Source organism: Pleurodeles waltl, chromosome 4_2 (genome assembly GCF_031143425.1).
Source record: "Pleurodeles waltl isolate 20211129_DDA chromosome 4_2, aPleWal1.hap1.20221129, whole genome shotgun sequence".
Taxonomy (NCBI): Eukaryota; Metazoa; Chordata; class Amphibia; order Caudata; family Salamandridae; genus Pleurodeles; species Pleurodeles waltl.
This window is the reverse complement of record NC_090443.1, coordinates 353,630,977-353,646,658: the sequence shown is the minus strand read 5'-3', so window position 1 is coordinate 353,646,658 and position 15,682 is coordinate 353,630,977. Positions and strand designations below refer to the sequence as shown.

Genomic DNA, 15,682 nt, shown 5'->3' with positions numbered 1-15,682 from the left:
AGAACACTGTTGCCAATATATAATCTGTTATAAATGTGTCTACAAATACATCTCCTCATTTGAATTAGTAATAGAAAAACCATAACCATGAAGTTATATTTATGTCAAATAATATTTCTGTATATAATATTCTGTCACACAACCTGGGAGGCCCTTATTTTAAGAGGCTTTCAAGGTCTGTTCTGGAAGCCTTATACATAAAATTTATAAAAATAATTCATGCCCACTTATGGAGGGGCTTTCAGTTAGCTCTCATCAGCCATTGACTCTCCTGTTGTGTGGTGTTGTTTTCCTGATGTAATGTGCGCATCACCTAAAATAGAGTTTGCTTTAATTGCAAGGGCAGAGGGTTGGTGAGCCACTCCTTTAGTGTTTCCCTTTCCCTTTACTCACTTTACTTCTCATTTTCCCTTCTTTTTTTGATTTCCATAATTCCTGGCCCCTCCACAAACAGGGCTGCTTTGTGAAAGGTTCACCTTTTCACTTATTTATTAGTTGTAGGCCTACGGATGCAATGTTTAAGTGGTGGCCTTTATTCTTTTCTTTTACTTTTATATTTTTATTATGTTATGCTTAGGCTTTCAGAAAAATAGTTTTAAAAAATCACACCAGAAACATAATAGCTTGAAAAAGTCTCATCAAGCGGCTTCATCAATTTTTGTTTTTTTAAACTATTGCACACTTTGCACAGCAAAGGCGAGAGACTGCTGACTTTGCAAATCACTGTTTTACATACTTCTCCATGAAGAAAAGTTGTAAGGCATGGGCAATATAGGCAATTGCCTAGCGCCTCCTCTTTCTGGTCCTCTCTGGAAAAGCGATCTTTCTTGGTTTATTTCTCCCCATCTCACCTCTGTTTTTCAAAATGTTCCCCCTCTCTTATATATACACCTCTATCTGTGGCTCTGTCTCTCCCCCATTTCAACACTCTCTACTTATCTACCTGTTACTCTCCACACCTGTTTTGCTCTTTCATCTCTCTCTCCCTGCCTGCGCTCACCCCTCTCTTCCTATCTTGTTACTTCTCTGTGTACCTCTCTCTAGCTTACTCTAATCCTCACATCCCTGTTCCTAACTTGTCTCTTCCTCGCCCCTCTATTTCCCCCTCAACCTTCTCTACTTCATCTATCTCTCTCTACCGCTCTATTTTGTTGTACCTCATCTCTTTATACCTTATGAATCATGAAATCCCCACCCTTCTTGCTACTTTGTTTCTCCTCTCCTTCTACCTATGACACCTCTCTGTATCATCCTCCACAGCTCTTTCTCCCCCCACCTATCTGAGTCAAACTAAATTCCTTGCTTCAAGTCACCTCTTCTACATCTGCTTTCTTTGTCCCTGCCACGCTCCTGACCTCTACTCTCTATGTCCCTAAACCATCTCTCTCTACTGCACCTCTCTGTACCCCACTTCTCGCTTTCAAATAACCTCTTGCTACCAAACACTCCCTACCTATCTCTCATAACCTCATCTCTCTGTAGACCACTCTTTGCCTACCTTCTCCTCTGTCCTTCTACACCTCCTTCTATTCCTCACCTCTCTCTCTACTTCACTCCTCTCTATCAACACCTCACTACTCTGTTTTCATCTCATCCCCCTGTATTGCTCTCAAATCTACTTCACCTCATTCTTGATCTAATTTCTCTCTTTACCTGACATATATATCTGTTTCTCATCTATGAACGTCAATTCACCAGAATATCAGGTGTAGTGGAAGTGACATCATATACCCTTTGACCTTAATGATGTGACAGGAAGTCACATCATATGATCTTTGAGCCTGACTCTTTCTAGGAAGTGAAGTCACATGACCTTAACCCAGATAGCCTCATAATATTTAACAATGCTGAACTTACATATTTAATATAACAATAGCACATCTATACAAAGGTGCAGGCATGATATGTCAAGTGAACAGTCAGCTAAATTGTAGTAAGCAGTCAAAGTGAGTCTGACATCTTCTAGGAAAGATCAGAGTTTGGTTGTTTCTCTCCACGGCGCAAATTTAGGAAAACGTGCTCTCTAACAGTGCATTTAAGCACAACCTAATGAAACCCTACAGTCCTTATGAGTTGACCCAACTATGTTTTTTAAATGACCTATCCGTGCCCCCTTATGTCAAAAATTACCTACAATGCCAGAGCCAGCATTCTTCCATGGTGCCCCTTTTGCCCAAACATTATTTGCAATATGCCTGTGCCAGAATTGTGTTAAGACTGCTGATTATGTACTGTGGAGTACCCTTATGTCAAAGGTTATATCAAATATGTTACTGAACACAATTTGTCATGGATGGCCCCATGACGTTGCCACTATTGTCCTCCCATATGCCACGAAATTTACTCCAGTGTATCAGCACCATCAATTTTCCACACATGCTACGTGTACCAAGATTTTTCTTCACTATGCCAGTACTGGCATATTTCAGTGGGTGCCACATGCCAAAATGTACCTACAGTGTGCCAACACTAGCATATTACCATTGATATCCTTTAGGCAAGGATTGCCTTCAGTATGCCAGTGCTGGAATTTTGCAAAGGGTGCTCCTATAAGCCAAGACAGCAGACTTGCAAGCATAACAACAAGCATAGCCATCACTCATGCTCTCCTACATTCATTTTGTTCCACTTATTCAGTCAGCACTCATTTGCACTCATCCATTTTCACTCAGTCTCTTGCACTCACTCTTTCCTTGGCTCACTTATTTGCACTCTCTCACGCACTCTTAATCTAATTCAATTATATTTACTCATTTCACACACACACAACCTCACACACAAACATACATCTTCACACTAACAAATGTTCTCTCACCCAAATTCACTCTTGCCCACATGCAACCACACAACATATTTTTAAAGCCATTTTATTTTTCTCACCTAAGATGACAGTGAAATTCCCCTTTCATATCTTGCTGCTCTACGTTTTATTACACTAACAGTGAATAATACACTATTATTCACGTTTACTGTAATAGAAATGAGCAGAAAACGAGGTTGGAACCTGACTCTGATGATGCAAGTCAAACCTGATTTTTTGGCACTGATTTTGCTACCTCTGAAGCCATGGGTTGCAAAGGCAAAGCCAGGGGTCACAGAGAGCAAGCTAGTGGTCTCAGTTGCGACCCCTGGTTACCCCTAAAAGATGTCCATGCTCTCATCTCCCAAAAAGTCACCTCTTGCTGCCTTTCTCTCTCCCTTCTTACTCCACATCTTTTCCTCATCGATCTACCCTATTTCACTAACTCACATCTAACTCACTCTCATATCTCTTTGTACGTGACCTCTCTCTTTCTCTCTCTCTTTCTCATTCGCACAATGTCTCAACACCTAAACTGTCAATTTAACTTACCATTTTTTCCACTACGCTACCTCTCCACATTTCCTCTAATTAGTCATCTGTTCCCTCTACCTTCCTCTCTCACGACCTTACTCTTTTTTCTCTAACTCTTGCTCTAACTCTATCTAATTTTTGACCTATTGTTGTCTCCCCTCTCCCTCTTTCTTAGTACTTCCATTCTCTATATCAGCTCACCTTCACTGCCTCACCACAACACTCACTCTACCTCTTTGTCACCACTCTTTATCTAAATCATCATTCTATCTATGACACTTCTTTTCTTTTTGCAACACATCTCTCCCACTACTGTTGAACTTTCTTACTTTACTGGTCTCTCAACCTCATCACTCTATTTACCTAAACTGCCTTTTAGTACCATATTCCATATCATCCTTCTCTCTTCAATTCTTCAATCAATCATAATTTGTCCTTCCTTATCTCTCTTTCTCTCCCTTGCATCTCTCTACACTTCTGGCAATATTTTACTTTTCTACCTACCCACCTCTGCTTTATCTCACATATCTTTATACCATGGCTCTCTGTCTGCTTTTACCCTTCTTTGTACACCACAGCTCTCCAGCTCTGTATGTTTCCTTTCCCACATCTCACACTCTCTATACCTCCCTACCTCATTCTAAAGCCCTACATACCTCTTGAGTTCTACCTACCTCTTCCTAACTTTCTATATCTTTCCTCCTGGCCAGCTTGTATTTCTCTTTTTTCCTTGAATTTCTCCCTATGTCCCTATCACTCTACCTACCATTTCCCTCTTCTTTACTTTTTTCACCACAACATTCTCATTACCTCTCTATCTGTCTCATCTCACACTCCATCCCATTTCTGTTGCTCAGCAGAACCAGAGATGACTGTCCAGCCGGTGAAGTATATATATATATATATATATGTATATATATATATATATATATATAGAGAGAGAGAGAGAGAGAAAGGAAAGGGGAGGCAAGCAAGGTAGAGGAATAGAAGCAAGGAGAGCGTGGTCAGATTTCACCCAATGTGTGGTAAAAACTCCCAAGGCAGTGCTTGGGATTTCAGTAGTTTAGCAAAACTGCAGCCAGTTTCAAAGGGATAGGGAATGGTGGGTCTATTTGTGATTGTGCATGTCCACCACTGAAAGCTGCAAATTCTTATGCTATGTGCACATCTTATTTTTATATTACACACCTGTCCAGTAAAGATTCCGCAGTAATCCTTGCCAGGTTTTTTCTACATAGGGAGGAACAGGCTGGTTAGGCAATGAATTCCAAATAAAATATGTGGAAAACAAATCAAAATAAACCGTATTTATACTTTATTTGCGCCGCATTTGCGTCGTTTTTTGACGCAAAAACGGCGCAAACTTGCAAAATGCCATTGTATTTTGTAGGTTTGCGCCGTTTTGCGTCAAAATGCGGCGCAAATGCGGCGCTAAAAAAAGTATAAATACGGGCCAAAGTCTATTAAGAGGCGTGAGGGGGGTGCATATGAGCTTTTGCAATTCGAACGATTTCATGGGAATGCTTGGCTCATAAGCCCAATTTATGGGAATTTGTAAATGGCCCACTGCCTGTATCCTTTAATTATGGACAATGTCATTCTCTTTTATATTGATGATTCTGTGCTAATACTTTTATGAGATAATGAATGTGTGTGAATCTGTTTTTATTGTGCAGAAAATAGGCGCCATACCAAGAGTCACATACTGGACAGATTGTGTCTATGAGAGTGACCAAGTAATGTTTTAATTGTGTCACTATATACAGGCTGCTAAAATGGTAATCGTTCTGAAGTGGAAGGCATCTTTATCATAACTATTTCGTTGTTTGTTCCAATACTCAGGCCTTTACATTGTGTTGTGTGTCGCCATACACTTTTATAATATGAAACAGACATATATATATTCTATAGGAACAATGCATAGAGGGCGGGTAGTACAACAGTTTCTGGCCCAATCACAATCAGTCACCTTTGCTGGAAGTAGATAAAAAACGTAAGAGGTGATTTACTCGTTTGTACTCGTGGACAGGTCATCCTTATAAGATGATGCAAGCATCTATCATAATATCCGCAGGGGAAGCTATGGGTCAGGGGCGTAGCGTCAGGGGAGGGTGTAAGGGGTTTTGCAGCCCCCCAATTAATGTTTTTTCTAGTAAATAGTTGGGTACGTGCTTTCAGTCGGGAATGGTGAAGTGTCTGGATTTCACCAGGGATTTTTACATGCACAGAGACATAAAAATACACACACTCTCTCCCTCTCTCTGTTTTTAAAGTCTTCAAAGGTTTTGAGGGACCGTTATGTCTGTTTCTTTGGGATCTAATTCAGTTTTTGATCCTGTGATACTACAGTAGATTTTTGCACGTGTCACATGTCTAAACTTAGAAATACATTCCAAAAAGGGTTGGAAGTAGATTGAACGAGTGTAAAGCTGCTTATATTTCTATATTTACCCCACTATTATCGGTATTGTTTTCATATATGTAGTGGGAGGATGAAATTACGATATACTTCTAATCCCTTCAGTTTTGGGTACAACTTGAGCTTCCAACAGTTTTATGTCCTCTCATTTCGTTGTTTGGCATCAAATGGGATTGAATTAATTGAAAACAGGTAATAAATTGAAAGTTGCTCCGAACAGAGGGCCTTGGCATTGTCTTGCTCAGGGCACCAAAAGTCCTTAAGAGAACACTGGGCCCATGCTTTCCTTCTGACATCTCTAAACTGTAAATAGAAGGTGTTACTAATACCTCCCCTTTACAACACTTTCCCAGAATCATCAGGGTCCGAGCCTAGACCCTTCACTTTGAGTGATGAAAGCAAAGGTCATCCCTCACCTGTCAAATGGAAGTGAAATCACTCTGGGCATCAAAGCCCACCTGCTGGACAAGTTTATCACCAATATCTATAACCTGCTCTGCGTTTTCCAAAGTGAGCATCACCTACACAAGTAAGGCTTGAGTTTAATCTAACAAAGCAATCCTGGGCTAGAAGTGCCTTCTTAAGTTTCTGCCATAGGCTTAGACTTGCCCCGCATGGTTCCATGAATGTCCTATTTTGGTGAGACTTAGATAGCTCAAGATCCTCCCTTAAGCATCACCTACAAGACAAGCTCAAAGACCACCAGCTCTCAGAAGCTTTGAAAAAACACATTCCACAATCTGCATTTCAAAAACGTGCTGCGACCACAGCAAAAAGGCTATCAAGCCTGGATGAATTGGCAATGCTGAGTAAGCGTACGCATGCTTGGGCAGTTGTCAACTTACTGGCACTTATCCACTGTGGCTTAATGACAGATTTGTACTGGGGGAATGGAACATGGAGGGACCGTCACCCGGCATGGCAGATATCGGCAGCTCAAAGGGCAACATGCCAACTTTGAAGCCTGGGTGCATAAAACATCATCCGCGGGATTTGCATCTGCCCCACACTGCTTCAGCTGAGGAAAAGTTTCCTTCATAAAGACTTTGTCTGGGAGCTCGCAATTGCCATCAGGCTGTAATTGCTTGTCTGGATCCACTGAACACCACATTAAATGTCAAGACAATCAAATTCCTCCAGGCAGCGGTGACTAAGTTGGGTCCCGCTTGTTCCACCGACAACCAAGAGCCAGGGACCTAAACTTGCTTTGGGACAATACAGTTGCCATCAAACACCTGAAGGCTTTCATGGACATTATTCAGCTGTTGCTGCAACATGCATACACTGCAATCACCATCTTGAGCCCACCCAGGCCATCGCATGGCACTTCAGCTACTTAAATCATCTGAGTCACCTTTGGGACACACCAGTGTCCTTAATTATGCTGCACTTCACACCTTGCACTTTCCGCTCGCTTGCTTATATATGAACACTATGCGGAATCTAACACTTGAGGCCACTGGGGCCCCTCGGTTTCTGCTCCCCCCCTTGGTTTCATCGACACTTACCCCAGAGGCAAAATAAATGAATGCCCTGCAGACAGCTTTGACTTACCCGATGGAATATTTTGGAACCAAATTGTGTGTATCTTGAGCTGACCAAGATTGAACATTTTCCTCTGTGATTAAGTGCAGGATCAACATTGCCACATGCCTGTCTTGGAGACTCTAAACCTTCTCCATGGAACCTAGAGGCCAATTTCAAACACGCTGTCTACCGCTCCCCATGACAATTGTCATATTGTTTTCATTTATATTGCAGGTTCTAACTCTAGTCTATTTAAGCTCCAATCAATCCTCCTAGGGTCTGGATAGCTCATTTCATTATGTTAATACGTTTTTATGCTCTACTTTTTTCCTTTTTAAAAAAAATATCAGTATGCTGAAATTATTTTAATGAGGAATGCTCTTGTAAAGTTTTTAATTAACTGTCCAATAAACTTAAACACATACTACCTTAAGTAATTACATAATGTATTTAATTTATAAAAGCGCATTACACGTATGCGCTCGTTCTTACCGGTGACAGCAAAGACACTTAGGAGCAGAGAAGTACCAAATCCCAGTGTTTTCCCTGGTTATTTAATTTTGCAGATGTTTAATTTTGTGTGGTCGTTTAATAACAGTCACTAGAGGCGCATTTTTTGGTGGAAACCAGGCATACAGAGTCACATTCACAGTTTAAAGAGGTTTCACACAGCGCCTAAGAATTTATTAATTAATTGAATCTTTTTTTTTTTACTTCAGCTTCAGAGGTAAAGCAGAGGGAGGGCGAGCACTCGGCGTACGACAGCAAAGCTACTGCCCCTTCTCATAAAACATACAGTGTATTCAAAAAGACCTCAGGGTGTACTCATCAATGAGGGCAGGAAAATGTATGCGCGCGCTGTGATCGCGTGGTGAGGAGGGTTCATGCAAAAAGTTCTTAATTAGTCCCCGAGTGGCTAACGTCGAAGGGATGATAAGAGGTTGCCACAGTTGGAATCTGCGATAGGGGTGTGTGTGTGTGGGGTGGGGGGGGGGTGTCTTACGCCTTTGTTTCTCGCTGTAAGGCCTCCAAGCCCCACTGTCTATCTTTTGTATTGGGAGGGGAACCTATTAGCAGCTAAAAATACTTTATTTCTCTCACAATATAACGAACAGCTAAAATGAGTCTTTTAAAAAGAATGTAATACCTAGCCTTGCTTGTCATAAGTCAGAGCGCGTATACCAATGAAAAGCAAACTCTGCTCTAACGGGGGGGGAGTCCCTACGCAAAATTGCGTACATCGATAGAGGGACTTTTGGTCAGCCCTTTTCATGCATTCGTCTGTTCAAATATGTTTCACATTTTGCTTCCACCCGCCAGAGCACCGTGGGTCAACCCACGTCATGCATTGGCTGCCTTTCACTGTGAATGACAGTTTTGTTTGATCACGTGACCAGTTGCTGAAAAGGAGCGCAAGTTTTATTTATTTTTATTTGCAAAGGTAGGCCTGTCATCTTTCAACAGCAGCATATTTCCTTTTTTATGTCTCAATTTGTGGATTTTGTTGTATATGCTCGTAAAAAATAAACAACTAATTATAAGCACCACATCCCTGTTCCCAAGGCCCGACCCAATTGCTTTTATAATGTGTGCTTCATGGTAGTGCTTAATAGGGGGAAGTCTATTGCTAAGCGCTGAGAATATGTGCATGTCGATGTACCTACCGGCTCCTAGCGGTTCTCCCAAAAACCCAAGAAGTTGTCAGCTTAGGAAACTGTGATAGCACCTCAGCTGCCCTGGTTGCAGTTCCAAAAACTTACTTTTTAACCTAGACCATTCTTGAGTTATCTCTCTTTACATTGCCCCATAGGGTTATGTAATGCTTTTCAGTGGGAGTCCGTCCATCTCCTGAACTAGTCAAATGCAGGAGATGAATCTAGTCTCACTTTGAACGATTTGTAGGGAACGAGCAATGAAGCAAAATAGAAGAGTGTGAACTATAAATTCATTAAATACGGGGGCATTTGGTATTCCTTAGTAAGTGAGACCGATGCCGACCACTCATGTCGTGCACACTACAATATGGAGTCTCACTCGCTCATAGTAATAGTTGCTATTACCAAACTCTTGGACTGAATTTAGAAGTATGAAATCACCAGTCTTAGCAGGGCTGAAATTACTTGCAGACAGGGTACACTACATCATCTTATTGATTACACAAGAACTCCCCAACCTTACTATTTCTAATATGATTATTAATATTAATTGTTTATCAATATGAAAAAAAACTAGACCACAAATAACCAAATAATCTGTGTCGCTGTTCTTAAGTGCATAAGACATCCACATATAAGCAGTCCGGTGTGATATTCTACACTAACAAACACAAGAGGCTTTAAAAATCCTAATGAATATAACGCAATACATAGAAGGTCTTGGTCGAATTGCTAAATTGGATCCTATGGAAATCTCACTGGGGGATAATAATTACCACTCACAGAGAATCTATGTGAGGGGTGTGCAAACTAGGCCTAGAAGGGCCAACCACGCACTAGATTTTCAGAATATGTCATTGGTTTCCACTTTGACTGATTGCATGCACATATTTTATGCCTGACTGTTCCACAAATATGGATGTACAATTTTAGGACTAAGTTGGACACCACAGTTCTACAGAATAGGATATATGACTGAAAGGGCAGCACTTGTAAGCCTTAGAATACTGCTCTGACGTTCTCTTCTATGAGCCATCTTTGTAATTGCTCTCTGTATTTACTTTTGCAAAGAAGATTTTTCTCAGCGTCACCAAAGTCCTTAATTCGCAGTAGGGCACTTGGTGCCCACTTCCCAGTAAAATTTGGTGCTCTACCAAGGTTTTAACAAAACCGACATAATGTTTTAACGTTTACAATATAAAGAGGCTTTGTTAACAAAGACATTTGAACAAGAATAAAATTAACTAATATAATCGTATGTAATATCCTCTACGGAATGCTGATACTGGACGAGCCAATCATAAGAGTTTTTTACGTGGCCATTAATCACCATTCTTACTAGGTGCACTCTTCAATTCCTAATCGAGGGACAGGCAATTAACACGTGTTAATGCCCTCGGTAGAGCGGGAGAACACTTAAATGCACACTACGGCTCTTCAAATCGTTAACTGTAATCTCGAGGTTAGTTCTAATTTTTAATTGTTTTCGATTGTGAGTTAGAGATCATAAGTGAAAAAATATATCTGACCTGAATGATAATATCACTCTTAAAAATATTAAAGTCACTATTGTAGAGCTGTGAAAAAAATAAATTCAGAATTTAGGTACGGGTCAAAGGGCATCCAGAATCTCCGACACTGTTCTTTGACTCGAGGGCATGGAGATTATAATACGGGGATCATTAGTCACTGGAATACCTATTTTTGACGGATTCTCTTGCAGAAAAATTATTTTGGCAGCCACTGGAGTGTACCAGATGGCCCATTAATGGGGGTGGGCCGGTGAGAGCTTCTCCGAGTCATTTAGAAAACGTCAAACAGAAGCAAGAAGCCTGTCAATTTTTATTAGGATTAACTACTTTCTAGTGTGGACACAGGTTTCACCTTGGGTCACAAAAATGAATACAGAGAGATGTGAATTGCGTAATATACCAGGTTAAAGAGGGGTCTGCCTCGGGGGGCTCGTTTGCTGGCAATGTATTACCGACCTGTGTATTAGCAAATTTCACCCTTCCCCTTCCTGCTATATCAAGAACATTGACCTTGCTTGAAATGTATTGGTGTCTAATTGACTCGAGGTGTATGCAAGGTATTCAGCAGCCTTGCGCGCTTAAGCCCACATGTGATGATGTCCCCTGAAAATAAAGTGAACGTTACTGCATATTCAGCAACATGTAAAGTAGAATATTAACTAGAGAGACAGGTATCCGTGTTGCGGAAGACTGTTTTGGTTAACAGCAATTAAAATGTAATTGAGCCATTTTCCATCTTGTTTTTCTCCCCCCATGTAGATGTCAAAAACCTTGAGAACTTCCAGTTGGTGGAGGGCGTCCATGAACAGGTGAACTCAGCTCTTCTGGACTTTACTATGTGCCACTACCCACAGCAGACAGACAAATTTGGACAGCTTCTCCTAAGACTACCCGAGATCAGGGGCATCAGCATGCAGGCAGAGGAATACCTCTATTACAAGCACCTGAACGGGGACGTGCCATGCAATAACCTCCTCATCGAAATGCTGCACGCCAAGCGAGCTTAGCGTGTGACCACAAGAGCTGGTACTTTCGCAAGAAGAATACTCTGAACTGCTCCAGGCACGGCCCTTAGTAAAAGCAAATTGGTTGTAAGACTATGTGAATGATATGGAAATCAAATACTTAATACTAATAAGTGATGTATCAGGGTATTTGTAAGACAAAACTGTGAATCACAAGCTATTCGTCCTCAGAGCATTTGGTTTAATGTTTGACTCAATGTCTCAAGTGATGGGACAGTTCTTGTAGATCAAAGTGGACTTATTTCAACTGGAACAATATAAAGAAATAGACTTGTGCTGTAAATTAAAACATATGGAGAACCCGAGAGTGCACTAAATTGTCTCTGTAGAGCAAGACCAACTGGACCCACATTGCAACTCACCATCATCTACGCCATACCTCAACAACTCAGAACACGTTACTTCGAGTGGTGCACTAGCTTTTCAGGAAATATAAATTATTACTTCAAGTCGGCCTAAAATGTGTTCTATTTCTCAATTTAGTCCGTTTTCCATGTCAGTTCTTCAAGGGCATCTTTTAATGTTTTGAACCATAAAAAAATTATGTTCAAACTCTTTTTAGGTGCCTGTTAAGACAGCACTCCTCTTCCAACTCCCACAAAAATACCATGTCTAATTGCAGAGATAGACCTAAGATCTAAATAAAAAATTATATTTATAATGCTACGGTGTCGGCTTGATATGGGACATAAGCAGCATCCAAAGTTTGTTTTGCAGCCTCTTTAGTTGTCTTCAAATTGAGGGTGTGTGTGTTACACAAAGTTGTACTAAAAATCTAAACAAGTAAATGTATTGCAAATAAGCATATGTTTAGGCATTGCAGGACTGTTTCCTTCATAATCATCAAAAGATTGTTTGTCACTGGGTCTGTCAAAAAGGTAATTTGGTATTTTGTGTCAGTATAGGTACTGTTTATTTAACCAACAAACAAAATGCAAAGATGGTAAGGTAGCTTAGCTTTTTGATACCCGTGGTAGAATTGCAAATAAGTGTTTGTCCCTGAAAAGCTATTGTACAATACCACTTTTATACTGATTTATTGGGAAATATAACATTTGGTTACTACATAAATATATTGCGTTATTACCCGTACATTACGTTGTGACAATAAGTAGGTTAAGAAAAAGTTGAACCCCGAAAAATAATTCTATATTAATGAAGATATCATTACATTTCAACTTGTAACAATCATCACAAAATCCACCTACTCAGCATAAAAACTGAGGTAGGAAGAGCACTGCTTACCACATCCTGTCAAAGTAGCCTTAAGCACCTGTGTTGAAATCAGGAGCACATGTCGGCAAGAGCCATGCCATTTTCTCATCACAAGAAAGTTGCATACATCTTAGTATCTTGACATTCTTAGGTAACTTTGCAAGACTGGCCCAAATATGCTTAAGCAGTAACATTTTTGGAGGAGGGTGGGCTTTTAAAAGCTATGAATTGTACAGTGTAATCTGAACACAAAATAAAAAAAGTTACACAGATGCCATATATACCAGAAAGCAAAACAATGAAATTTTTTCTCAACTAGGAAAGAGAAAGGATTTTCCAGTTAATGCAAAGTAGATTAAGGTCTGTGGTAATTCAAGTATTGGAGGACTAATAATTGCTTATCTGTCAGAAAACAGAGATATCAGTATTATAACATTTCATGTCATGGTTTGAAAGTCTTGCCTTATCTCATTTTCCAGAAAGTTAACTTGCAAGTGTGACTTAATGTATTTTTAAAAAATAAAGTATTAGTACTTTAAATTCAGATATAACATAGTGTTTACATGCATTACGTCCTGTGGGGAAGAACTGTGATCATACAAATTGCAAAGCAATGATTTCTTTAATTTTCTGTTTGTCTGATTGGTATTTTTTTACCAGTACTTAATTATGTCGTGAGACACTAAAATCAAGAAATAAATCTCATTTAGATTTTTTTTTAACGTTTTGGCTGTACAATCACTTGTAGAAACCTTATAGAATTCTCTAGCCCCTTCATTTTTCGTAAGGATTTATGCAATGGTTTATTTTTATTGTATATCATAGTTTCATTGTATATGAATACAATGCTAATTTATTATTCATGGGTTTCACCTTAATGTAAGATATATCCAGATTGAAGAAGCCAAATATATGTGTTTACTGTAGCATGTCTTCAAATTAGTGGAACATTTTTCAGGGACATAAAACCATCTTCAAAAATTGTAATAATTTCCTCAAATAAATGTTTGTAAATCTTCATAATCACCAATGTACTTTATTTAAAATCTATTGTAAATTATGACTTGCCGCTTCCAGTGTTGAAGTGCACCTAAACATCATTGTTCTGTTGTAAAGTATTTTTAAGCATTGTACAGTAACATTGTATACCAAAGACATCAGTTATAACGTCTGTGTTAGACCAAAACAAGCTATTTTATGACCTGTGTTAAACTGCTGCCACACATTTCTTTATGCAGGGATACAAAACACATATATTCCTGCCTCTTCAGCTCATAGACTACATGTTTCTTCTCAGATTTTGGATTTGGAAAACAAGTATATCCATTTTGACAAACTTATTGATAACCTGTTAAAAAACATATTGCCAGAGGATTGTGTTCCAAGTTCGCCTTTACGCTTATAAATTTACAGCTGGACTGGAGTTACCACCAAATAACGCATCCCAATAGAAATGTGAGCCAAAAGGTTCAAAAGGTTCAATCTAAGAAACTCTTTGTGCTGTCCATGTGATTGTGATGTAAAAAGTCTGAATCATCTTTTTGTTCATGACAAAACACTAATACACTGATGGAAAGTCCATTAAACATGGAAATGTGAGTTGTTGTCTACAGATCACAATGATCTATGTACAGGGCTAAATAAAAATACAATAGTATAAAAGATAAGCAACACTCTCTATTTTACTGCTTTTGTGATATCTGTGTGAGTGATCTTGCACTGCAGGTACAAGGCAAATACCGAGGAATCAGAACTGGAGCATATTTAATCAACAGCATGTAGAACAATCTCTCCATGTTTTGTTTGTCAATGTGCAAATTACCCCCATGCACCCCAATGGGTTTGAAATTCCAGCCCATTACCAAGTTTTCCCTTGTGTGTTCAGTTGATGGCACATTAGTTTACCAAATACTGACAAATTCTTCATGGAGAAAATTCCAATTTCAATTGCATCTTGGTACCAATTATTGGTGTCTCAAGTCATCTCTTCAGTTTAATGAGTACAACTCTTCAACTTGTAAAAATGTTGTTTGCTTTTTCTATAGAGCAAGTACAGTCCTGTATCTCAAGATGTAATCTTTGATGAAGATCACAGGTAGACCATATGGGAAAGGGTAGTGCTTCTTGAAATGGTGCATCATCATCTTTTTTCTAAAACTGTAGTTGAGTTAGTGCTGATCTGAAGATGATAAGAATGCAGCACTCATTGCCACCACAGAAGACATCCTCATAATCCTTGACAGAGGAAACTCAACAGCCCCCATTTCTCATGTCTAACAACCCATTCTCATCAAGCGTTTGTACGTGACTGACATCCAAGGACCTGCTGTCTGCTGGATCTGCTCCTTTTTAATGGATTGAAGACAAGCTATCAGCCTGGCACATTGGTCCCCAGAGGCCTCCAAACTCATCTGCAGAGTGTCCAAATGTTCCTCTGTTCCACCCTGTTCAATGTATACATGATTTCTCTAGCTAATTTCATCTGTGCACATAACATCAACATCCTCTCCTGTGCCAACGACATGCGACTCAAAGTCTCCCTCTTGGACAAGACCGCAATACAAGAAACAAGTTTGCTGCCTGAATGACCAACATCTGAATAAAACCAATTGTCTCAAGCTTAACACTGACAAGACAGTAGTAGAGAACTTCTGAAAGAACACCTCACCATGGGATTCCCACTGGTTGTCAGCCAAGCTTTGTTCCACACCCACATCCACCACTCACACCAGGAACCTCAGAATAATCATTGACAGCAAATTCGACAATACCAAGCAAGTCAACTCTACCACTGCATCCTGCTTCCAGACCCTGAAGATCCTGAGGTAGATCTTCAAATTGTTCACAAGTAATACCAGAAAAACTGTCACTCGTGCCCTAGTCACCAGCAAGTTGTACTATGGGAAAATCCTCCACGCTGGGCTCACAAAGTAACTCACTAGAAGATTACAAACCATCCAGAACTTGTCAGCTAG

The 15,682-nt window shown here is 39.8% G+C and overlaps 1 protein-coding gene across 4 annotated transcripts in view; it reads left to right on the top strand.

Annotated features, from left to right (window-relative positions):
- The window catches only part of NR5A2 (nuclear receptor subfamily 5 group A member 2), a 318,062-nt gene extending 305,909 nt beyond the window's left edge, over positions 1-12,153 (top strand). For all 4 annotated transcript variants that reach the window (XM_069231435.1, XM_069231432.1, XM_069231434.1 and 1 more), the window contains one exon: positions 11,227-12,153. In XM_069231435.1, the coding sequence (XP_069087536.1) occupies positions 11,227-11,474 (248 nt within the window). In that variant the 3' untranslated portion in view covers positions 11,475-12,153. The remainder of the gene's footprint in view (positions 1-11,226) is intronic.
- The last annotated feature ends 3,529 nt before the right edge of the window (positions 12,154-15,682 follow it).